General features: G+C 38.4%; 1 protein-coding gene across 18 annotated transcripts in view; it reads left to right on the top strand.

Moving 5' to 3' along the window:
* NRXN1 (neurexin 1) overlaps positions 1 to 25,447 on the top strand; it is a 675,301-nt gene that overhangs the window by 537,574 nt on the left and 112,280 nt on the right. For all 18 annotated transcript variants that reach the window (XM_058835042.1, XM_058835041.1, XM_058835043.1 and 15 more), the window contains one exon: positions 16,036 to 16,207. In XM_058835042.1, the coding sequence (XP_058691025.1) occupies positions 16,036 to 16,207 (172 nt within the window). The remainder of the gene's footprint in view (positions 1 to 16,035; positions 16,208 to 25,447) is intronic.

Raw genomic sequence — 25,447 nt, 5'->3', positions numbered from 1 at the left:
ATGATTAATCAATATATATCTGGTTTGCCTTGGCTTATATTTCCTTTGGAAAAGACTTTGGATTTTGCTGCATAAAAGGAAAAAATGCAAAGGCACACAAAAGATCCTCTCTTTTTCCAAGTGTCCTGACTTGCACTTTGCAGACCGAGATGTGTGATTAAAGAATCTTCATGTTCTTGCCAATCTCTGTTGGGTTCTGTTATCATATTTTCGGGAGCAGCTTGGTGTCCTTTGCATCTTTTCTGGTGCCGTAGATGTTGTCCCTGTTGTACAAAAGATGAACCGAAATGGAGATAGTAAAATTACTCTGGCAGCCAACAGCACTAGAAAGTATTAAGTTGGGAGTCTCCAAACCCTGAGACTCTCTTCTTTCTGTATCCTCTGCAAGAGTGAGACAAGTGTTGGCAGGTGCAGGCAAATACTTCTCATACATCCTGGCTGTGTTTATCCCATGAGGGTTTGAGGTTCAGTCATATTTAATAATAAACACCAGCCATTTGCTGCTCTGCAGAATCTGTGATGGGACGCTGGCAATCATGTCCTGAAGACTGTGAAAGGTTTTTGTTGTTTGTTTAGGTATTTTTTTTAAATGCACAATGCAATTATGCATTTATTATTGTAATACGAAGCAGCAAGGTCATTTTAGGGGACGAGTGATGGCACTTTCCTCTGTCAGCCCCCTTGACTGCTGGTAACAAACCTGGAGAAACTCTCCAGTGAAAGACTCTGGAAGGTGGCAACAGGCAAATAGTTGTTCCTGTGGATTACAATAATAAATTAAACATGGGTCCATCCCACCCTTAGAAAGTGGTGCAAGAAAACGGATCAGCCTCTTCAGGCACAGGGAGAGCAGTACAAAATCTCAGGAAATCTTTGACATTTCCCATCTCTATTCTCTTTTAGGTGCTGTGCTCCAAAACAGAGGTCCAGAAGGAAATTGTTTTGTCAAATGTTTGAAATGCAGTGAATGGTTTTTATCCTCTTAGTGGCTGTGTGGCTCTACCCAGATTTGATTTATTCTCGTGTATTGAATGTCTGAATTATCAGGCACTGGTCAAGTACACAGGCCTTTTATATTTTGCTGCATTTCATTGGAAATGCTGACAATATAATTTCAGGGGGTCATTTTGTTACATATGTAGCAAAAGAAGTATTTACCTGTGTCTCCCACCCTACAATTTAAAAAACTGTTATCAGTTTGCACTCCTGGGACCTCCCCAACTCGTTTTCTCTACAGCATGCTTAAGGTGAGAGACTGAGTGCAAGCCACAGTATACCCAGGCAGAAATGTGGATATATTGTGGGTAGATGAAACTAAACCATTCTAGGTCATATGAGTAAAAGCAGTAACAAAACTGGGTTGCAGTGTTTTATGCAGCACCAGCTCCTGGCAGCTTTGCATCTGAGTGCCTTAGACACTCTTGAAAATTTATCATCCCATCTTTATAGCTTTTATTTGCAGAAGAAAGTGGCCCAACCTGTTCTTCTGAAACACTTCCAGCCTGAAGACTTGGTGTCAACCCAAAGGCACCAAGTGGTGTGTTGTCCCACCTGATGGTGACCAGAGGCCCTGGGCTGTAATGGGAATGAGCTCATTTTTTCCTCTGTAAGGAGGAAGGAAAACATGAGATGATGTTTAGAGAAGGGAGGGATAACATATAGCTCAGTCTCATGTCATCCTTAGGATGGCCTAGCCCTGACTTTTGAAATGCCTTTGCTTGTAGGGAAGGGAGACCTGCAGTGTGCAAGCTGAGCAGGGATCCCACCCCCTTAGCCCTGAGTGCTGGTCGGGGGAGGAAGGAACCATCAGTGACATATCAACATGATGAGCTAACTTCAAAAAATAAAAAATAAATCCACATAGTTTGTTGTTATAAATCTGTTTCCCAGCAAAATAAAGAAATATCCAGCCCATTTCCTCTTCCCGTAATTTTGTTTCCAGCAGAATCTGAAACCCTCAGTTTTGATTATTGCTGTTGGGAATCATATGTGCTGTGTTTTATTTGATCTGAGATCGGATGGAGCAGGCTGAGGCTGACCACAATAAACTTCCGAGTAACTTAACCAGAGAAGCTGCAATCTTGGCTTTTCCCACAATGGCTATTTAAGTGAATATATAAGTGAATGCCACTTGCACATTTTTGTCACACATCAATAGGAATTTACAGCTGAAAAAGCCTTTAAAAAAATACAACAAACAATAGCTTTTCGTGACTGCCTGAAGCTTTATGATTTGGCTCACTGGGCTGGTTAGAACTGTTTGTGGAAGCTCTTCTAGTGGCAGCCATAAGGTATGAAATACCTTTTTCTTCAGACAGTATCTACATTGAATTTTTTTCTAAGTCTACATAATATAAAATGTTTTTTTTTGCAACATGTGCAATTATTCAATATCTATTTCTGCATTATTTTCATTGTTTGCATTTGTTATTTTGCACTTACTTGCTTTTTTGAAGCAGAGCAAGTTATTATAACAATAACATCCCTGAAGGGACTGACCAGGGGGAGAAAGGCATTCTCCTTGGGATTTGGGATTTCTGTGGGACAGGAGGACATTATGTGGGTTGCAAGGTGTATATATTATAAGGAAGAAGGAGGGCAAGCTTGAATTTCATAAATTTGATGCCACTGATTCATAGGAAACCTCTTTAGGACTGTGTTTGGGAGGATCTTATAACACCCCATAATGTGTTGATATTGCAATGGTTAATGTGTTTTCAAAGATCCCTGGAGACCCTGCCAGGCTCAGTTAACCTGACCCTACACATTACAATTCCCTTTCACATGGCTTTTTCTCCAGGAGCAGGGCAGGTGTGGAGTCAGGCTGTACCCCAGAGAGGGGAGCCAAGGAAGCTAGAAAACTTCAGCCTGGCCAGGAAATCTTGGGTGGGAGGGGAAAGTGGGGAGGGAAAGCTGAAAACTATATAGAAACATTCATTAAGCAGATATATTTCTGCTTTTGGAATGGTTGTGGAGGGTGGTGGTGGGAATTGCCTGATGGGAAGGCCTGGACTTACTATAATAGAAAGTATCCCAGTATTCCACTCACTGGAGTGGAAAGTATCCCAGCCCTCAATGGCATGGCTTGGAATAAGAGTAGAGAGTTTCTAAACCTGGTCTAAATCCCTCTGAGTTGAGGACTGCCTAACAACAGCTTTTCTGCTTGTTTTTGTGGCTGTATATATGATGCAAAAAGGTTTCATGAGTAATTGGAACCTAGTTCATACTATGGACTTATAATCAACAGATTATAAATTGTCAGGAAAGAAATGCTGAAGTTATAAATCATAAACTGCATCTGCAAGGCTAAAGGCTGCTTCTACTGTGCTGCTCCCCACATTTTTTGTTTGCTTCTGTATCAAAACAAACCTTACACCCTTTGTCCAACAGATACAGGAATGACAAATTAGTTAGATGCTGGGTATGGAGGGTTCACCTCCATGTCTTAGGCTCCTTTATTAAAAAACTATGACAGCATTAAGTGCTTTATAGTTGGTTATGTATTTTTTATCTCTTTTGTTTATTTTTTGCCTAAAGCTTTAAAAAAAAGTGTCTCTAGTGGGTGAGGCTGTCTCCTTGTGAGCCACGTCCTGAGGCTTCATATTGAGTTTCATTACTTTCTAAGACTAAACAATTTTTTTTTCTACTTTTATCCATCTCTTCTGAATAAGAGTCAAACTGAAACCTTTCCTTACACAATAGCAATGCTAATAAGCACATAAAGGTAAATACAGTAAGCAGGTGCAGTTTTATAGTCTGAAACAGTGAATCCATGATACCTTTCCAAATGCAAGGTGCCATATGCCTCAGGGGTTGTTTTTTTTTTTGTTTGTTTGTTTTTTTTTTTAATAGGAGAATTATCTTTTGAAGTAATTGTTATGAGGGTAATGAGAAGGGACAGAAGCCAGCTACCCTCTCTTGGAGTACACATAGGTATAGACAAGTACCTGTGACAGCACAAGATTTCCTGTGTGTCTGAGTACTTTTCTGTCTGGGAATGCATCCTGCTCTTTCACTGGCATCAGCACCTCAGCCAGGAGTTTAAGGGGCTGAGAACTGCCCCAATCCCACTAGCAGTGCAACCTCTGTAAGAATTGCTTCAGCAGGATAACAGGAGAAAAAAGCAGGAAACATTAATTTTAATTACTTATGACATTTGGGTCGTCCTGAGAACAGATACACTGGTTTGGAAAGATAACATTTTAATTTTTTTTCCCTTAAAAATAAAAATATAATTGAACAGTGTAAATTGAGCTGCAAATCAATTGTTCTGCAGAAAGAAATGTGTTGGCACACAGAAATTGAAGAATGAATTATGAATTATGGCTGTCTGCCATAGAATTTGACCCTAATTAAGGTGATTCTCCTTGATAAGTAATTAATCAGAAATCCTTGTTCTTACCCCTCTGGATGGAGACTGGGCAGGAGGAGGGGCTGTTTCACCTCATCACTCCCCTATATACATTTCCATACATCAAATATAGAGATGTATGAGCATTCATGGAGGGATCTGCAGGCATGTGCAGGTCGTGATGGATTAATATTGATGGGTGAGAGCAGGTGGAAAAGGGGCTGATCGTCAGCACTGACCTTACTACTTCAGGATTAGTGTTTGAACGTGGGATGGAGCACAGAAAATAATCATAATTATAATTATCCAGGCATTAAAGCAAGTCCTCCTGTAATATAGGAAGTGGAGCTCAGTGGCATAGCAGCTCTGGTGGATTTTTGCTTGTGGTGTGTTCTGTAAGATGGAATTTGTGGAGTTTCCTCACAGCAGGGTGGGCACAGCACTTGCACAGTGCTCTGCCTGAGCTGAGAGAGGAAATGGGAGAGTGTTCACTGGGGAGATCTGTCAATAGCAAATGCCCTTTGCACTGGTAGAGCCAAGAAACCTATTAGGAATTGCACCGGCAAAGCAAAGTGGCAAAAAGCTAGAGCTTCACTACAGCTGAAAAAATGTGTTCCTGATGTCCTCTAATGGTGTTACTGCTTAATGAGACTACTGGTGGGCAAAGAACAATTTGGAAAAAATAAGAAAAGGAAAAGAAGTTGGGTTTTCTTTTTATAGCCTTTAAGTTATCTCATTTAGCACAGAAGAATGTCAGAAAGGCAGTATGTGTGCACAGCCATGCACACACACACCTGCCTTGCCTGGTGCTGTACTAAAGCCAATTTGAGTCTAATGTTTTTGAATAAATTGCTCAAGTGGTTTGCTCACCCATGTGGAAACCTCACCTCTGTGACACCGGCAAAGTCAGCAAGACATTGGGTTATCTGGTGCAGATCACAAAATATTTCAAACATAAGCTTCCCATGAGGCTGTTTAAGATGCAGACATCTTTTTCCCTGCTATGTTTTTAGGAAGTCACATTTCCAATGAGTCTCTGTAGGTTTTTTAATGTTGTTTTTTTTTCCCTTTCAGTGATACCCATTCTTTTCTCTGCCACCCTAATGTAGTTGCAAAAGCTTATCTGACCAAATAGCAGTGAAATTATTTTATTTTATTTTTTATTTTTCAAATAGTCCCTCGCTATCATTAAAGCTGTAGAAATATGAAAAGTAAAATAGTTATGTCTGGTTTCTACTAGGCTCTTTCTAGCAAAACCTTGATCTTAGTAAAGACAGAATTTAAAAGGAAACAAAAAATGGAAAGCACATAATTTGCATCAGCTGTCTTTCAAATATTTTACCATCACATCTCTTCCACAGCGGAATGTGTGAGAATAGCAGTATGAGACAGAAGCTCTGAAAAAGTGACAAGTAACTCTAATGAGAGATGCTCTGTTTTTAGCATGTTACTATTTCTAAAGCAGCCATGACTTCTGTGGAGTTCCTTCTGACTTTTAACTTTCTGAGGTAAATATCTGCCAAGTATAATAAAAAACAATAAATGAAGAGAGTAGCTGCACTAAGGGCAGGAATTGGGAGTGCACTGCCAACGAGGTTAGAATGCTGCTCTAAAACATTGATTGCTGGTTGCCCAACATGCCCCATTTCCAAAATGATGCTCTCCAGCAGTAATAAAACCTGCTGTAAGTGAAGAGTTTGTAACTAAAAGGATGATGCTGTCCCCTTCCCATGTGCAATTTGAAGATAATGATGCATTTTTCAGTTTTAGCTGTTAATGGCTATTGTTTCACATGTTGTAAGCAAATATTTAGATATTGTTAGGGATTTGTTTAAATAACATTGTGTTCATGAGCATGGATGAATATTTGAACATCATTCAAGCCTGATACTGAGCATTCCAGTAAGGACGACAGTATTCATGAATGTTTCCTGCTTCAGAGAGGCACTAAGAGCCTGACAGTACAGAGCTCTGTTGTAGGCAGAGCTCCCTTGGAGTGGGTTACATTCAGTTTTGATCATTTTCTGATTTTCTTGAGGTCAGCTTTTCCAGTTTTCTGTCAGATTTCTTCTTAAATACAATTAAGGAACTCCTTGATTATTGAAGAGGATATTTTCAAAGGTGCTCGTGTTATGTTCCCCCCCAGAGATTTCTTCCTTGTAGAGGCTGTACACAAATACTAATGATTTCTTGTACAGAACCCTTCCATTTGAAATGCTTCTCTTCCACAGGTTTTGGTTTGGTTTTTTTCAAGATGCCAAAACAATGTCTTTCAAACCTTGGGGGTTGTTAGCAGCAGGAGCAGAGAACATAGAGGTAGCTATCAGAGTTTGCTTTCTCCTTCCAGCTACCTGAGGGATTTCACAGTCCAGTCAACGCACACTGTTTGATCACCTCATGTGCTACATGTATTCAGTGTAAGGATTTTTACATGCTCTGTAGCATTAAGTGATCAAAAGAAGTGAGATCCTCTGTTGTAGCATTGATAACAGGTGACTCTGCACTGTGTGGCACAGCACACCAGTAAATTGTCAAGTTGGTTTTGATACTGAAATATCTTCAAGATGAAGAAAGGTAAGATAAAGGAGACTACTACCATGGAGGAAAATATACTTGGCATTAAAGCTCGGCCTAGAATGCTTCTACACTTGAGGATAAAAGGAGGAAAGCTGGCAACAGAAATGGTAGGACTGCTCAAAAATTGGGACAAGAGCCAGGACTTGCCTTTCTTCTAGGGAGCCCAAGCCCTACCTGTGGCATGTTGTAGCTCTCTGGCTGGGAAGAGCGTAGGTTACATATCCTAGCGTGAGGGCTTTTCATTTCAGTTCTACATTTGTCTTATAGGCCAGTAGTTGATTTGTGTCTGTGTGTGTGTATTTTCTTTTGTTTCCTTTATTTTTGCTGATCTACTTTTCAGTTTTAAATTGCTTCAGATGGACAACTTTCTGAAATGAGATATCATGCTTTCTTCATTTTACAGCTAGGAGGCAAAAATATTAATCCAAGTCCACTATTCAGATGCCCAGCTTTTAAATCACTTTGAGGACTGGATTTTTTTCTATTTCCTTTCAGTTTTCTTTCATGTAAACCTATGTCACTAACGAGTACTTGGCAGCCAAGATGAATTAGGAGCATGTTATTTCCAACTGGGGACCCCAAAGAAAGAGAACAATATTTAGGAAACAATTCTGGAAATGCATTTGTATGCAGGCAATCAAAACAATAAAGGAATACAAAGTATGGATTTAAAAAGAGCTTTTTCCCAGCGATTGTGGTAGGCATCTGGAAATATTCAAGACCCTAGTTAATATTAAAGGGGAGCTTATGAAAGCTATGAATGGCAGGTAGGTGTTCGTTTTTCATTAGAGCTCGATAGAAGTTGGCTGTCCAATGCCATTTTTGGTTTTTAATAATTCCCTACAGGCTTTTAATATGAAAAGTCCTTTGACCCATATTCTCAAAAAATAATTACTGGTGTTTTCATGAGCATGTGTGTTGATCACAGGGCTATTAATCATTTGGCATGAAAGCCTGGTTGAGAATTTGCTGATTCTTCACTTCTGGTCCCAGTTATACGTCCTACTCACTCTGACTTTGAATTTGTTTCGGACACACAAATTATCAGGAGAGTTCTCTGAAACCTTTCTAAACACAGGAATCAATGCCCTTAAACCAGGACAACTTCCAGCCTGGATTAGATTGTACTGATACCAAGATGCTACTCGTGTGCTTTACACCTGTGTATGACTGTATCGAGTTCCAGGAGCACTGTTTTAATAACCTCTGTATAAAAGCACTATGAAGAACTGGAAAGCTTTTCATAATTGTCAAATCTCAGTGTGCCCAGTCGGAAACACGTGTTGATATATGTGTGGGGAGGAGCAGTGTTTGCAATCTGTGAGTACTGGAGCTTCCAATGAGGATGGAATCCCTCGGGCTGGACATCCTGTATTTAAGGTGCTCAATAGGTCTGCCCACGTGGGAAATAAGTGCACAGAGCAAAGCCAAGCCCTGTGAGCTTCCTTGGCCAGTAGTTAAGACTTCATTTCCTTCAAATTATGCTCTGTTTGGTGAACAGCACCTCTTCAGTACATCCATAGCATCTCACCATGACTGCAAGCCCTGGGTGAGACACTGGCAAGGCCAAGGTATTTCTGTGAAACATTCTACTTTGAAAGAAGTACCACATTAAGGGCTGGATACTTAAATTGTTCTTTACTATATGTTTTCTCAGAAAAACTTAATTTTGTGTACTGCAGTAATGATGCTGAGTGGATAATAAGATGTGGTAGGCTGCTGCTGTGGGCTCTACACCATATGTCTTTCATAACTACAGCATTTCAAGGGTTGGTTGTTTAGGTAATTGTGTTGTCTCAGGAATTCATCATCAGGGTAACCTGAAATAATACACCTATAATGCATAGTAGTGAAAATTACAATGTTTAAAACTGAACAGGAAGACTGCAGACTGAGAGCTGAAGTGTCAGAACTGTAGATTTATAAATATTTCTATATTTTCTGCTTGCTGAGTTTTATGTATAAATCAAATTGCTATAACACTTTAAAGCAGACTGTGAGGATAATTATTTTAAAGCAGAAAAGTGATGCAAGTCACTTTTTCATGGTAGTAAAGGGTAGTTGCTTCCTGCCCTGAAATGCTGGGTTGGTGAGTGATTGCTCTCATGATATCTTCTTTCCAGAAATTCTGTTCTGTGGGTCACACAGATGGCACCTTGGGACATAAAAATTGTTATGCCACATGTTGCTCCTTCCACTTAGTGAGCCACTTAGGTGGCTCTTTTTCTAGGTGGACCTCAGTTGTAAATTAGTGGGATGCTGAGCCCATACTTCATTTACATCTTTTAAGGGTCATAAGTCTAAGGCTAGAAGATGCTTAATTTTTATTGACCAATGCTTAAGAGTGCAGTAGCTCTGGTAGCATCTGTGTATATTTCCATGCATAATGTTGTTTCAGTGACAGTGCTATTTCTTATATGTCAGCCATGGACATCTGGTGAACAATGAATTTTTATTATTTCTGTATCGATTTAGAAAACCTAGATAACTTAATGGCATGGAATTGGAGTAATGTAAAGGTTTATTGAAGGATCTTACAGAAATTTGGAGTAAAACAGGAGAGTGAAATATGATGCAAATTTTCCCTCCATGTCTCTTTTACAAAATTCATGAGACAACTAATTGAAGATCCCAAAACTAGAGGAGGAAAAAAAAATATTTTTTTGCTGTATATTTATGATTATCAGTCTGTTTTTCAAGTACTTTGTACTGTCTCTGGAAGGATCTTGGTGTAGATGAGAAATTGTTTGTGTTTACGTGAACATGCACAGGTGCTGCAGGAAATACTGGTAACATTTCCAGCTCTGCAGACATTTTTCCTCTGTGAATAATCTGAACAGTGGCATTACACAGTGTTAGGCAGCATTTTGTTGCCAGGATTGCATTTCCAGCGGGTGTTTGTAAATGGGTAGCGTAGATTTGACCGCTCTTGTCACAGGAATCCAAGGGCCATGTTTGGATTCCAGCCACCACTCAAGCCCAGCGATGATTTAACATGATTTCCAGTTCTTTCTCGTGGTCTACCAGCAGTATCTTGCAAGGCTTTGGGTTTTAACCTTTTCTGTACAATTGTCAGAACTGATATCTTGGATTAAAATGAGAAGTGTTGGGGTTTTTTTTTTCTTTTTTATTTTTTTTTCTTTGATTTTTTTGTTGTTTTTTTTTTTTTCTGCATAACCTAAGGTTTATAAAGATGTGAATTTGAGAAATAAATAAGCAAATATTGGGAAAATAAATGGTGCAAGTAAATGGTGAGAATTTGAAAGAGGGAACACTGGAAATAGCTTAGTGTCCTCACCAGGAAACTAGAAAAAAAGGAAAGTTAGGTTGGTTTGTTCTGTTTTCTTTGCTTTTCCACACTAGTTATGCATTTCCAGCTTTTGGGAAAAGAAAGAAAAACCAAATAGTTTCCCACTTGTCAGATGCCAAAAGGCTGAGTACCAGGTGGATGTATCCTATCAGCCATCAGCAGAAATCTTTGCTTTCATTGCTTGATGTGCCAGCCTCTGAGAAGTGACTTTTCTTACCAGCATTCTGATAGAGGTTTCATGCACCTCCTGGATTTTCTGCAGTATGTCAAGCACTGATACACTGAAAGCCTTTCTGAAATACCTTTCTTAATTTATGAAAGGGCACAAAACCTGACTGTAAGTACAAAGATGAGGTATGACAGGAGAATGCCTGTTTCTGTGGTGTCTTGACTTGCAGTTGACTAAAAAGTGGAAAAAAAAAAGGTAAATGTTGGAAAAATATGTTGGATATTTTGCCACTTCTCGTAGAGAAAAGCAATAAAATATATATATATATATGTTAGGTTAATGATGTAAAAACCCAGAGAATGAATTTAAAACTCAATATTCAGAAAATTTATATATCCAATATAAGAGATGTATGCACTCAAAGAAGTCTTTCCAGATGGTTTATATTTTCCGTGTCTTTTCCAGAAGCATTTCCTCTGGAAGATGGTAATAAGAAATAATGATGGGTTATTAGACTAAAATATATATATAGTTATTCCATTAATCTTGGAGTTCAAGTGTGTCTTCTGTCACGTATCCCTCACTTCTGAAGCAAGCAGTATTATTTTAAAATATGCATCTCCTTTCAGGATTGAGAAATCCAGAGATTATTTTAATTATTTTGCACAGATTTCTATCATATAGAATATTAACCTCTGATTACATTTCAATTAAAATCATCTCACTCTTAATAAAACTCAAGAAATGCTTCAATAAAATCAAAGTAAACCTTCAGTTAGTTCTAAGACTTTGTTACTGCATTCACCAGAACGTGGTGCCTCAGGGGCTGTTGCTATCAAATGCAAGCTGGCACACTTGAATTTCTTCTTCTCAATTTGTCCACCTGTGGGAGTCCCAGTGTTATTGCTTTTCCTTGGAAGTGGTTAAAGGGTGTAAGTATTATGAGCTTAGGTTGTCTGCAGTCTGTTCTGAAACTACTGTTGTGCCAAGTTTGCATGCACTCACGTCTGGCTAATTCCAGAGTTACTGCTACAGAGAGCAGCAAAGCATTGCTGATGTTACAGGAAATATCAATTATATACATATTTATAATATATATCTATATATATGTGTGTTTGAGTGTATATATATGTATATATATAATACTAGAATGGGTTTTGCTACCTTTTGGCAGATTGGTAGCACTGAACTAGAGTCCAACAGGGAACAAATTGCAATGTCAGCTGCTGGCTTGATTTGCATTCCACCTTTCTTGCTTGGTTCTTGGGTTCATCAGCATTCCTGGTGCCTCATCAGAAGTCTGTTAAGTATTTAGAGTACACAATTCATAAAGCAGGCTTGAAAATACTCCACTGGAGTTGCTAGATTACAGCAGTTGCTGCCAGAGCTTTTGAAGACAAAACATTTTGAAGTGACTGGTATGTACACATGCACACATACACATCCTATACTACTGGAGCAATCAAAGCTCCCAGCGTTTCAGAGCACATTAGTAGCATAGAATTGGAGCTATCTCACAGTTTTATCCAACTGCTTTGAAGCCATTAACATATTTATCCTTAGCCTGTGAGCTTGGACAGCAGAATTTAAGCTACACAAAGCCTACATTGCACGTTGCAGTCATGTACAGGCCAACAACATATTAACTTATCTTCCTATTGCAGAAATAAAAGCTACCCTGGCCTCAGAAACAGGACAGCTACGTGGCCAAAGCACCTCCAAACCATAAGCTTGGTGTCTCTGGAGAGTTTCAGGCTGGGGCTCAGAGTGTCACGGGCTGTCTGCAGATGAATCCAAGGTCCCTGTGCATTGCCCCAGAGAGCCGTGGTGGTGATGTGGTGGATTTAGCAATATTCATACCACCTTCAGATCTGAGGTTCAAAATAATTTCCACAGACACAATGTTTAAGCAACTTCTTGAAATGCATGCCTCCTCTCTTTTGGCCTTTCTTGGAATCTCTCCCACCTCCTGCATGACTACGCTCTGTTATTGTGGCCTTAGCAGTTTGGAATAGATAAAGACACAGTAGGAAAAGGAATTGATTCCATTATTATGTTCTCTCCCAACTGGGTGAGACTGAGAAAAGGAAAACACAAGCTGAGAACCATAAACAGTGCAGTGGACTTCTATGGGCTCTGTGTACAGAGCTGATTTTTACCAGGGGAGCTCTGATATGATCATCTTTGCTTGTGGGCAAAAAAAACTTTGCATGTGGGAATGTGAGCTTGTACTGTTTTGGATCATTGACAGAGAGAGCACCATTCAACAGCAGTTGAATTATTGCAGTATTTAATGATACACAGACATTTCTATAGTGCCCATCAGCAGGCTGCTGAAGAGGGAACCTCTCACTCAGCATCTGTCAGACTGTTTCTGACAGGAAGGATGACTTCTAAGTTTATTTTGAATGAACAAGTGATAAAGGAAAATTTCTATCACTTTACTATGCAATTGAGGCTGGCAAAGTGAAAATAGTAATTTAGCATGCTTCAGTTTTATCAGTATCTTTCCTTTCTGCACTACCATATTGTTCAAAAAAACAAAAAAACAACAAAAAAAAAGGAGAAAATATAAACCAGTTCTTTCTAAAAGGTTACAGGCCCACTAGATGGAATATAACAAGGCTGAGGGCTCAGATCAAGTTATCTCAACAGGTTACTGTATGTCAGCTGATCCATGGTAATTCTGTGTTCACCCGGTCTTAACCTAAGACAGACAAAAAATAATGTGACAGACAAATGAAAAGTGATGTTATCTTGCAGTGGGGTGCAATGAGCCAAATTCCTGCATGATAATGCAAGGGCTTAGAAAATCCCCTACCTACATAGAAAAGTGCATATTGCAGCATCATGTTTTGTTTTGTGGTTCTAAAGGGCAGTGCACAATGGGGTTGTAATTAATGTAATGTTTGGCATGATATCCAGAAGTCTAGCTTAAATTTGGATATAATAATCAGGAAGTCTTCAATTTGAAACACAGATTTGCATCCTTGTTTTATGGAGGTGTTACAGAGATGACCACAGGTGCTGGAGAAGTGTGGAAAAAAAATTTCCTTTAAAATATCCTTTAAAAATGGAGTTTTTTGTGGTTTCAGATACACAAATACATTACAAGTAAAAATAAAAGAATCATTGTAATAAGGTACCAGCTTTTAGGGTGATATTTGCTCTTGCATCTGCCTGCTTTGTGTCTGTGCACAGTATTTCTGTACAAACGTAAGGAAGTCAGGAAAACTTGGGGATTTTTTCACTAGAAGGTGTTTATCTATAAAGGAAGGCAGAAAGTCTGCTTTCAAGTCTGCAAAGCATTCATTTCACTTGTCAATACCTGGCAATTTGCAAATGGTAACTTGGCTGCAGCTCCACATGCTCTAACTTTGGAAAAAGTGCTGATATATGTGCCGTGTATGCCACGTCTTTTTACCCCCACCTCTTCTATTTACTTTGAAGTTGTTTTGTTTCCTTTGTCATTTCAAAAAACATCTAAAATAATAGATGTATATTCTTATATATAGCAAATAAGAAAACTGGTATGTAAAATGTAGAGTATGAATAGTATAATTATGAATCACACTAAAATTAGGGAGCTTTATTTAATCCTCAGAGCCTTTGATTTATTGAAAGTACTATGAAAAGTTGCATACACCATTATCATTACATGCTGGTTTTCTGCATTTCAAAAATTAGTAAAAGAGGAGCTTGCTTTAAATCAGGACAATGTTACATTTCTTTGTTTATATTTCTGTTTTAAGAGACTAAGCATATGAATGAAACAGGTGAAACAAATAAGCTACTGCATCCATGGGAAAAAAAATGGGTGAAATTTATTCTGAGTCTAGTTGAAGCAGCTGAAATTAAGAAGAGCTGCAGTTACCTTTCCAAGAAAATGGGGAAATTGCTATGCAACTCACACCAGAGGCAAAAGAAGATGAGTATGAATTGGATAAGGTGGATCCCTTATTGACACTCTATAGACAAGGAGAAGTAGGACCTCCAAATGGAGAAATATTAAAACAATCCACGAGGGAAAAAAAAAAAAAAAAAAAAAAAAAGAGGAATATTTAGAACATTTTTCAATCAACTGAGGCAACAAAAAATATTTTTCAGACTCATTTTGCAAATCTCATCAGGCAACGCTCCTTTAGATGTTTCAAAAAAGATCATAGCTGAGGAGCTGATAGCGTCATGCCAAAATGGTGAGGAACTGCAGAGGTGTTCAGCAGCTGCTCAGCTGTGTGTAACTGCAAGTACTGCTGGAAAACAAAGCCAGATGTTTAAAAAGATAATAAAATAAAGTGGACAAACTCTTGAGTTCTTTGCTTGGAGGACTTTCAGAGACAAGAAGGTGCAGAATACACTTATTGCAGGAAGCAGTGCTAGGGTAGTAAGACAAAGAGCAGACACAAGAGCTCTGCTAGAGAGGTGAAACTGGTTCTGGAAGATTTGATGTGAAAGACCAAGACATACAAAGTAAAGTATTTTATTGTGTTTCATCTGGTCATGTCAAAACTTCATGAAATTTTTTAACTTTAATGAGGGATATACCAGTTGCAGGAACATGAATTTTCATGTAGAATTAGCAATTATTATGAATAACTCCCTAATCTCATATTGTGCAGTGCTTTTCTTTTTTTTTTCTCTACCTTTACTGAAGAGTAGAATTGCTTTTATAGGAGAAAAAAAAAAAAATGAAGCCCTTCAGTTAACTTTAATAGACATTAAAAGACTTTATTAAAGTGCAGATGTCCCATTAGAGTGAACATTTTAATAATTAAAAGTCAATAAAAATGAAAACATGCCAAATGACAGTCATTTGGAAAATCTACTGCCTTGGTGCCAGATATTGGTGTGCATGGGAAGTCCCCTTAGCCCTAAAAGCACTCAAACACAGGAGTTTATAGGGAAGTCCCAGCAAAAGAGTCTCTGGCCTTAGTGAGAACAATGCCATGTCCCTGTGTCAGCAAATGCCTTTTCCTGCTCTCTGTCTCCGAACAGGGAAGTCCTTGTTAATCAGCCAGTGTGGTCTTGGCTTAATGATTCAGAATCACTTCAATGTGATGCCAAAAATCTCTCAAAGAGAAAAAATAAATCTCCTTCTTTGTTATCAGTTATGAAGACCCCAAGTATGAATGAGGGTTGAAAAAAGGAAAAACAGGGCTGATAGTTGGCTTTTGTGGCCAGAAAATTCTTGTATCTCTTCCAAGTGACATTATAAGGCTTTCTGTTTTGAAAGTCTAAAAGGAAAATTTTTGTTTAATCCTCATGGAGGTGAGGGAGAGGACAAAGACAGAAACCTTAAGCTTTCCTCCATCTTCCCCTGTCCTCATCTTGATCTGAATCTCTTGTAAAAGGAGAGAGCTCATTTTGGTGAGCTAACTCATTTGGAATATCAATTTTCCTTCAAAAGCATGTCCCAGACTTCCTAAGCTGTCAGGTTTGTCACTGCCACACGCAAACTTTCAGAAGTTACATCTGAGGAAGGAAGATGTTGTTAGAAATCTTCCCTTCTATGACACACTGTCTCAATTGTCTCAATTTCTTCTAAAACAGCTCTTAATTAGTTCTTTTTGTTCTTCCTCTTTTTTTTTTTTTTTTATTTTTTTTATTTTTTTTCCCCTGACTATGCAGCACCAGGGAAAAATTGGAGTTAAATTTAATGTTGGGACGGACGACATCGCCATCGAAGAGATGAACGCCATCATTAACGATGGGAAGTACCACGTGGTTCGCTTCACAAGGAGTGGTGGCAATGCCACCCTACAGGTGGACAACTGGCCCGTCATCGAGCGTTACCCAGCAGGTAAGGGCTCACACAAACACCTGGCACTGAGAGGGTGGGGGGTGCCTGGAGTTTGCCTCGTTTTGCTCCTCTCCTAATGCAATATCAGCTCCTTTGAAGTGTTTTAGTAGCTACAGAGGTAGTTAAAAGAATCCTGAGCAATACGGTTTATGATGATGGCATTTCCTGAGTTTAAAAGCCCAAATTCAAGTTATTTCTAGAAGTGGATAAATGTAGTTATCGAGGCATGAAGTAGTAGTTTTGTTTCTTGCTATAATTTGTTTTTATTGCATTTTTGGTTTAGGCGGGGGAAAAAAAAAAAGGCTTTGACAAAAGCTACAGTTTAAAGTGACTCACAAGTCTATCCCCAAGTGATGGGGTGAAACATTTACTGAGGAAAAGGTTGTCTGTGTTCTTCTGATTACAAGATTACAGCAATCTGAAGCTTACGAATTCAGCAGAAGTCTTCCAGCAGACACAAACCAAATGGCGTCACAGCTAACAATTGTACAACCAGCCACCCAAACTGAGGTGTCTTAACTCCAAATGCAAACTGCAGGATATCATTTATGCAGATGATGCTGGTTATGTGAAGAGGACCACTAGTATGACAGCAGAGCTGCCTTGAGCAGGCCCGTATTTAAATTTATGCAAATGCCATGCGCTGAGGATTACTATGCCACTAATTTTAATCATTTTTAAAGGCAACAGGCTTTTCAGATATGCAATCCCTTCCTTATTGAGTAGGACTACTGAGCCATTAATGGTGACTTAAGCATCTGCATGTTACCTCCTAACAGTTGCTCTGTGTGTTTATATTAAGCAAAAAGCAGCAAATCTAGAGGTGTAAATGAAGGCAAATATGCAAACCAGAATGCCTATTGCGTAAATGACAGCTCTGATTTATCAGTTTAAAAGTAGAAAAGTCTTCATTTTTGGTAGTGGAGCGCAGCAGGAGGGTGTGCTTCACTAGTAAGGAATGCATAAGCCATTCCATGGACTAATTATTAGCATTGGATGTTTTCTTTTTGTTTCTGTTGTTGCCATTTCAGTTGCAGTCCAGCTATTTATTTTACTTTTTAAAAAAATAAAAATAATTTTTAAAAAATCCACACGTGAAATATAACCCTTCAGAAAATTTCTTGGAAATAATTCAGAATAAATTAAATCCTGAAAGTATGTATTGGGAAAGAAACTATGTATAGAAGTTTTTAAAAAAAACCCACCTGTGTGCTAATATGCTAGGAATGAATGACAGCTCTGGCAATTAGAGCCATCAGTGGTTTCTAAGACACATCTATGAGAGGTGATAAACTCTTGAGGGAAAGGGGGATACTGAATGAAATATGCTCAGTGATATTTCAGATATTCCTGTTCCCCCTGTGGCCCCCTGGCTTTCTAATTTTGCAGTGTTTGATAAATGGTTGCTGAAATAAGGTGTGAGCTGGGGAGGACTTGTCATCGTTTGTGTTCCAGACCCATTCAGAACAAAGGGAAAATAGGCTTGAGGTGGTTTTCTTGTTTCTTTTGGTGTTTATCTAAATGATGAACATGAATTCACCGCCTCCAAGCTCAGGAGAGACGCATCCCAACAAAGAGGAAGTCAGGAAAATATGCCAGGAGGTCTGTGTGGGTGAACAGGGACAGGCTCAAGCACAAAAAGAGGCCCTGAGTTTTGAAGCCAGTGGCACATAGAACTGGTTTATACCAAACAAAGATCAATTCAGAAAATAGAGTGATTTACTTGGGATGGGATTGGTGGAGTGGAAGAAGGTTGGATGTTTTCTTTGAAAAAGGAAAACCAAAAAATTAGATCTTGAGCTTCCATGGGCAATCTATGTGCTACTGCATTTCAAGGCATTCTCAGTTGCTTCATTAGGGGCAGTACAGAATCCCTTGGCTTGTTTTATTGCAGGATCTTCTAGGACTGCTGTTGGCCTGTAATTTTCTTTGACTTTTCCATAGTAATATTTTATGCCTCCTGTATGCCATAGGACTGCTTTTGACTGCTGTCCTCCCACTTTTCACCTTCCATCTCTTCTCCCTTCCCAGAAAGAGGGGATATCTAGAAAGAGTAATCTAGCCACACCTTTCTCTTCTCTTTCTATGCTGCTCCATCAGGTTTGCCAATCTTCTTGTTTTGGGTTTTTTTTTTTAATTAATAATAAAACCAAGATTAGGCAGTTTAATTAATAAAGGTGATACACTGATATATGCTGGATTTTTTTTTTTTTTCAAAGATAAAATTAAATAATCAGTTGGTTGTCTAAAGCATACCAACTGATCAGATCTTTCTTTATGAGGAAAGATTTATCACAGAATAACACTTCAGGTTGGGATGCCTGATTACAGGACATTGCTTGTTTGTGTTTGGTGTCTTGAAATGCTGGGTGAAGATTTTCTGAGAGAAGTGTCTGGTCAGAGACTCAGGATTTTCCAGTTTCATTGCCTGTGTATCCTTCATCCAGCCCCACGTAACTACTGTGGATAAGGATACCCAAGGCACAATAACAGCTGCTACCTTGCACAAAAATATCACATGGCAGTGCTTCACAGAGCTTCCATGGTGGCTTTGTGTGCTTTACCCAAGAGCTGCATAAAATGCAGAAGAAGGACCCTGGGAGATGCATTGAATGTAGTGTGTCTCTCCTGTGACATCATTCCTGATCCCACTAGATCTGAGTTTGCTCTGGACCAATGGACCTTCAGTTTATATCTGAGTGGATGTGAAATAAGAGAGCTCTAAAAGGAAAGGAGGCAGGGGTTACTGGTAGAGGATTATTATCCTAGTTAAGGTGGATGGTTATTTTTTGAAATATAGTTAGGGAAAATGTGTTTTAGTCCTAGACAAACATGAAGATTTCAGTATCCTGAAATGGCTGCGTGATTTTCAGAAATAGAGGTTTAGATTTACATATGTATGTTCTTCCAGACTACCATCAAAGTAATTTTTTTACTCTGAAGTTTCTCTCTTGTCACTTCTCTGAATAAAATGCTAGAGCTATGAGGATGTACATTTCCATTTCTTCCCTTTATTCAATGTTGATCCTGTTTTTCCCATTTCTTTTGTTTGTGGCTGTTCTGTAGCCCTGTGACTGTGAATGGCACACTAGATTTTGATAGTTGATTAAGATGCCCATATCTTCACTTAATTTATTTATTCCATCTGTCTTAACTAAATTCAGTGTTATGTCTCTGCTGAATTAAGACCATCCCTCTGCACCTTCCAAAAGAACTTTAGTATTTCGTCTTGACCTCTTTTTCAGATAGTAAATTCACATTAACTTATCTGGATGCAGCCTAATTTATGATCATATTAAACAGGAATGAGAAAACTGCTGACTGTGCAGTCAGAGCTCCTAATCAATAGACTAACCCCGTTTCCATGCAGATCCTTTCCTTGTGGCTTATCTTGTCTGCTTTATTGTCTAGTTTTAATTGCCCTTCCCAATGATCTGGCTCCTCTTGTGGTGATGCTTCACAATAACAATTCCAGCTGCTTCTGTGAAGGGGCTGCTCTTGTAACTTCAATTAGGTAATAATTCTACACTGAAGTGTAAGTTTCCTAAGGATTCAGAAAACAAAGAACTTGTTAATTTGTGTCAAACTGACTAAGAATTATGATCAAACTTAAAAAAAAAAAAAAAAAAAGGAAAAAATGGAAATTTGTTTTAGTAATATCAAAATATTCATTTTAATATTTCCTGAATAAAATGTTCTGACTTTTCATGTCAGGATTGCCTAGTGTCTATAGGGGATTTAGGTAATCTGAGAAAAAAGCATTTTACTTAATTTGAAACATTTTCTTCCTTACCTGAAAAAAATGTGTTTCAAATAAGATCAAATAGTGAGGAGAAAGAAATCCCAAATCTTTATCATAATAGTGCTTATCTATCATATCTATTTATCATGAAAAACAGTTTTCTTAATTTTTTGTTCCTTGGTAGAAAAATGTGTACATTTTACTAGTCAGAGAAAGTATATCAAAACAAGGTAGAGGACATTTTAAAGCCACAATAAACACCACTTATTGTTCAAGAACTTCAGAATCATTTTTCTGACACCAACTTTATGCTCTCTGTGGTCAAAAGCAGTTTGCACAATGATGATTCTTTTAAAACACACAGCACAACTAATCATTTTACCAGTGAGGATTTTCTCTTCATGACTTCCACCATAAATCAGACTGATGTAGAATTTTCTATCTAGAAAATGACCTGTTACATATAGGGAAGTGGGTCTAGGGTTTCAAAGCTGCTCAGTCTGCTGAGAAAGCTCAGCATTCCTGGGACCCTGCAGCAGTTTGGAAGATACTGTCTGATGCAGGCAAACATCTAAAATGATGCCCTTCCAGTCATCCCCAGATCTCTGCTTAGCCTTGGAAAAGCATGACTTTGTTGCAGCTGTCCTCACATACCCCATGGGTCAGGACATGTCAGGGATGTGTCTGGCAGGGCAAGATCTGACAGCATGAGCGTGTCACTCACATTTCTTGCAGAAAAGAGCTTGTCCAGAGCATTACCAGACTACTGGAACAGATGTATCTCTGTGGTTGGGAGGTATAAATCATGATGGAGCACACACACCAAAGAAGAACCCGTGTGAGAGACGATGGATGCTGGCAGAAGAGCAAACTGATATTATACTAAGTGCCAGTACCTCTGCAGTATGGCAATCACCATCTCTAAGGGCTTTGGTATTACTCAGAATTACTCTGTGCTGGGTTTTGATTTGGGGTATTTTTTTGGTTAGTTGGTTTGGGGTTATTTTGATGGTTTGGTTTTGATTAAAGAGCTGAGATCACACATGACTCTCTCTGGATCTGTGGGATAAAGGTTGTTCATGCAGAAAATCCAAGGGCTAGGGGAAGGGGACATGTCATTTAAATGCTTCTCTTGGTCCCTGTATTCTAGAAAATGGAAAAAGTGTCTGTCTTCTTTTCATGGGATACACCTGACTTTAAGATAAATGTTAGGAATCAGCTATTACCATGTATCCTATTTAGGGTAAATAGCATCCATTTGTCTTGGCTTTTTGTGTGTTCAGAATGACTATAAAATAAACAGGAGACATTTGTGTCACTACATTTGTTTCTCCAGGAATGGATTAGCATTTCCCAAGCGATCCATGTACTTGCCTAACTTGCTTACTATTGGCTTAGAAATAGCTTCCAAATTCAAGCCCCTACAGCCACTTCTGAAGAGGATCAAAGATGTTTTTCAGGTGTGTGGTGGTAGGGAGACATCTCAAGCACTTTCACAAATGTGTTTTTGAAATTCTAATAAAAGGGACAGTCAGCCTGTTATTACCACATCCCTGCAAAATGATAATGATCAAGGTGATGTAGGAATCTGACAAGTAAACCATCACTCAGTGTTTGCCTTGCATTGTGCCATAGAGCAAATTTTCAAACCTCTCTGACCACTGCTGTTTGGACACAGGACTTTCAGACTGGCTCACAGGAAAATAATGGAAGCTTCTGACTGCTATTTATTTGTTCAGCAGCACATTGCCTGTACCTTTTTTTTCCTCACTGGGTTCCTCCTTTGGATAAAAGAATCCACCATGTTTCTCTCTTACATGTGTTCCTTTACTATGGCCAGAGTTTTGACTCCTACAATCAGACCTGTCATCCCTCAATCCTGATTGCAAAAGCTTGCAGACCTGGAGGAATCTCTCCTTACTTGTCCCCAAAGACAAAATAAAAACTGCCTTTATGCCCAGGAGGGAAGTCCAATGGAAACTCACAGCAATTAATCTTCTGTGAAACACAGACTGCCCCATGTCTCCTGGTTTGGATGATTTTCCTGCTGTGGGAAACCAGCAGTGCCAGCAAAATACAGACATCTCATAAGACTTCACTTCCTTTGGAGATAACAGTGTTTGGAGAAATTGTGAGGATTTCTCAGGAGCTCTCCATCTGGGAATAGGTAGAAGAAGAATGTGCAAGTAAACATTTTATGTATAAATTTATGCCATAGGTATAAAATAGGCTTTAGAAGTGGAAGATGTGAGTCTAAAATATTTAGTCTATGGAATTAATAAGAAGACAATGGGAAGAATAACAGCTAAGTCAGTAGTTGTTTTGTGACCAAGTTTCACCCTCCCTGATTTGGAAAGCAAAACTCACCAGTGTTATTTAGGGCCTTTCGTGTGTCCATGGAGTCAGATCTCCCTGGGGTTCTGTTTATGCTGAGGTCTCCATCTGGGAAGGTCTGCTGGTACCTGTTATAGTTAAACCTACTCTGGTTTCGTAGGAGATAATGGGGTATAAATATGAATGAGTTAACATACTTGGGGTTTTTGATTTGCAAAAAGTCTTTGATGAAGTTCCATGTGAAAATATTCAGGAAGAGTTTACCCAGCCCTAGTGGTAAAGGTCGAGTTCTTTGATGGATCAGACTATTTTAGGGAGAACAGGGTTACAGATTCCCACCTAGTGAAAATCAAAGGAGTAAATAAATTGATTTTCAATGAAAGTATGATCATTTAAACCTTGTTATATATTGAATACCATTGATTTTTTTTTAATATAAAAGTTGGAAACCATACATACAGGCTGTAAGAGAGACAAATTCAAGATTGCTACAGAAGAAAAAGATTAGTGAATGAAGAATTAAAAAAAATGTGCTTCCTTTGACAGTCAATGATAAAACAAAATGCAAAAATGAAAGGTATAAAAATCTAAAAAATATTTTGAAATAAAAGCATTTAATAATCTCAAGCTTTTGCATTTTTGAATTCAGAAATTATTGGTTTTGTGCAATTTATTTGCATTTTTTCTAGAATGAGAGATTTTTCAAAATCTTCACTGGCTTAAACAACATTTTAACCAAACAAAGCATTTTTCATTCTTATCCCCAAGTTAAAAAACCAACTGACTCTGTTGGGTGTGCACTGTAACAGTAAAAGTAAAGTTGGTCTATGAAAGATGATGCATGTGGGTGAGATAATCTGAATTTTCAGAGAAAATATTTTTAATTGATTGCACTGGTTCAAGACAAAGATTTAATGCTCTACACAGCTCATGGATTATTTTCATTATCAGTCAAAAAACAAGTTCTGAGAATGTTTAGAATGCTAAAGCAAATATTAATTGAACTACGTTTAAATCAATGGCCCACTTTCCCTGTAAAGGATTAGTGGTTTGGATGGCTTTTTTTCCCATTCCCAATTTTTTTTTTTTCCATGTATATTTAAAAGTAAGGTTAGTGATAGAAGAGCTTAAGAAATCAGAAATTAAAATGTACTGGGTCAAGTCTGCTTCTTTGCATAAATTGTTTCTTTTAGAGGGTAACTTAGAAGAAACATTCTACTCTTGAGAAATTTTCTCTTGCTTTCAGTCCAAGCCCTTTCCAGTCCATCCTTGTCTTTTTCAGAATAGTTGTCTCATTTCTCTGTTCATAATAACCTTTCTTCAATGTTTTTTTTTTTTGAATTTGGTTTTCAACTGCACATGTGTTTGAAAATGGACAGTAGTGAGAACACAAGGACCTCAAGGATATATGAAGACAGTAAGGCAGATACTAATTCTTCATTTTAAGACCTTAATTTTCTTTTTCATACCTCAGAATTGGAAAGCCCAATAACACTCTGCAGCTGACTACCAGCTGAATGTCTTTCCTCATGAATTCTCTATCAGAGTATACCAATTTAGGGCAAGAAGTGGTGTGACTTGTCCTATATCCTAAGTGTGTGACCTGCACTTTGTAGTACTTCACTTAGAAGCTTTGGTGTCACTTCTGTTAATTCTGAAGGGCTCCATTCATCTTGACTGACATCTGCAGCCTCTTCAGCATTACCACCATGTCTACTTTCATGTCATCTGCAGATTCCATTGAGTGGATGGCACTTTATAGTGACATCAGCGAAGAAAATACAAAAGATGATTTATTGCAGAACTCAGCTTGGGTGCTGGGGAGTTCCACCAAGGTAGTTTTCCTGGGGGAAAACCATTGTTTTTCTTTGCAGTCATATCTGCAGTGGCTTCTGTGAGAGCTCCTATGGCACAGCCCAATGCAGTTTGGGAACTCACCATGACATTCGTCTTGTTAATTCCATGTAGAACTCAGCATTGAGTTTATCACATTTCCGTGACTAAAACACACGTAGGTCTTCCACTCATTCAACTAGATGGCATCAGTTCCCCAAAATATGTGGAAAGCTTTGGTACATCTGACCCACCTACTATTCCTTGAGGGTTTTTATTTTTCAAATATAGTTAATAATAGCGGGGAACATAAGGGCTAGAATATGGTACAGTTGACACATTGGCAGGTCTGAATGCGGCAAAACAAGGACTGTTTATCATCTGTTTGAGTGATTCACCAAGAAGATAAAGAAGACACTGAATGAAGTGGGAGTTGCAGAGAGGAGACAACTCCAGTGCTGGAAGGAGATGCATCCTGGGAAGATGGGAGCCTTGAGCTGATACAAGACAAGAAGCCCTTGAATTCAGAACCTGTCAATAGCTACAGCAGCAGGATGTCAGTCTCTACATGGGATAGAGGAGGGAGGAGAGAAACAACCCTTGTTCAGTGCTATCTGTTGGGTTTTTTATTGTTTTGGTTTTTTTCATTCAGTTTTTTACTCTACAGTTTTTACACTCCTGTATTTTTTCCACAGTTAGTCCATGATTTGCTACATGACATTATATCAAACGCTTTACTGAAATCCGGATAAATTAGATATACTTCATTTCCTTTGTCTAGAAAATTAGTTAGCTCGTTGAATACAGCTGTTAAACTAGCCTAACATGATTTGGCAAAGTTTTGAATTTTATCTCATTTTCCAATTGTGTTCATGTCTTTAATTATTTCTTTTAAAATTTGTTCTAAAGCAACATGTAAGGTCAGACTAAATACTTCAGCTGGGTAGTTTTTAAATTCTTTTCATGTGAAGCTATTACATTATCTGTTCTCTACTACAAGAAATAACTTGTCTCATTGCATAGCTGGATTTAAAACCTCCTGGCTTCTTATTTTTAAATTCTGGGATAGAGATCATCTTTCTCACTTTCTGGCTACACAAGTTCAGCAAAAATATTTATATTGCTTTTTCTGAGCTCTAGAGATCTACATTAGACACATTCCTGTTAGTCAATTCATTCTGCTCCCTTGGATCACCATCAGCCTTCCTATAAAGTAATTCTCCTTGACTCTATGATCTCTTTAGTTTATAGCACTTTAGAATCTCTGGCTTTTGAATTTAGTTTACTTTCTTTGGGAGGTTTTTTGGGATTAAGTTCTGGCAATTTTTCTT

Source organism: Poecile atricapillus, chromosome 3 (assembly GCF_030490865.1).
Source record: "Poecile atricapillus isolate bPoeAtr1 chromosome 3, bPoeAtr1.hap1, whole genome shotgun sequence".
NCBI classification, from domain to species: domain Eukaryota; kingdom Metazoa; phylum Chordata; class Aves; order Passeriformes; family Paridae; genus Poecile; species Poecile atricapillus.
This window is presented reverse-complemented; position numbering and strand designations above follow the sequence as displayed.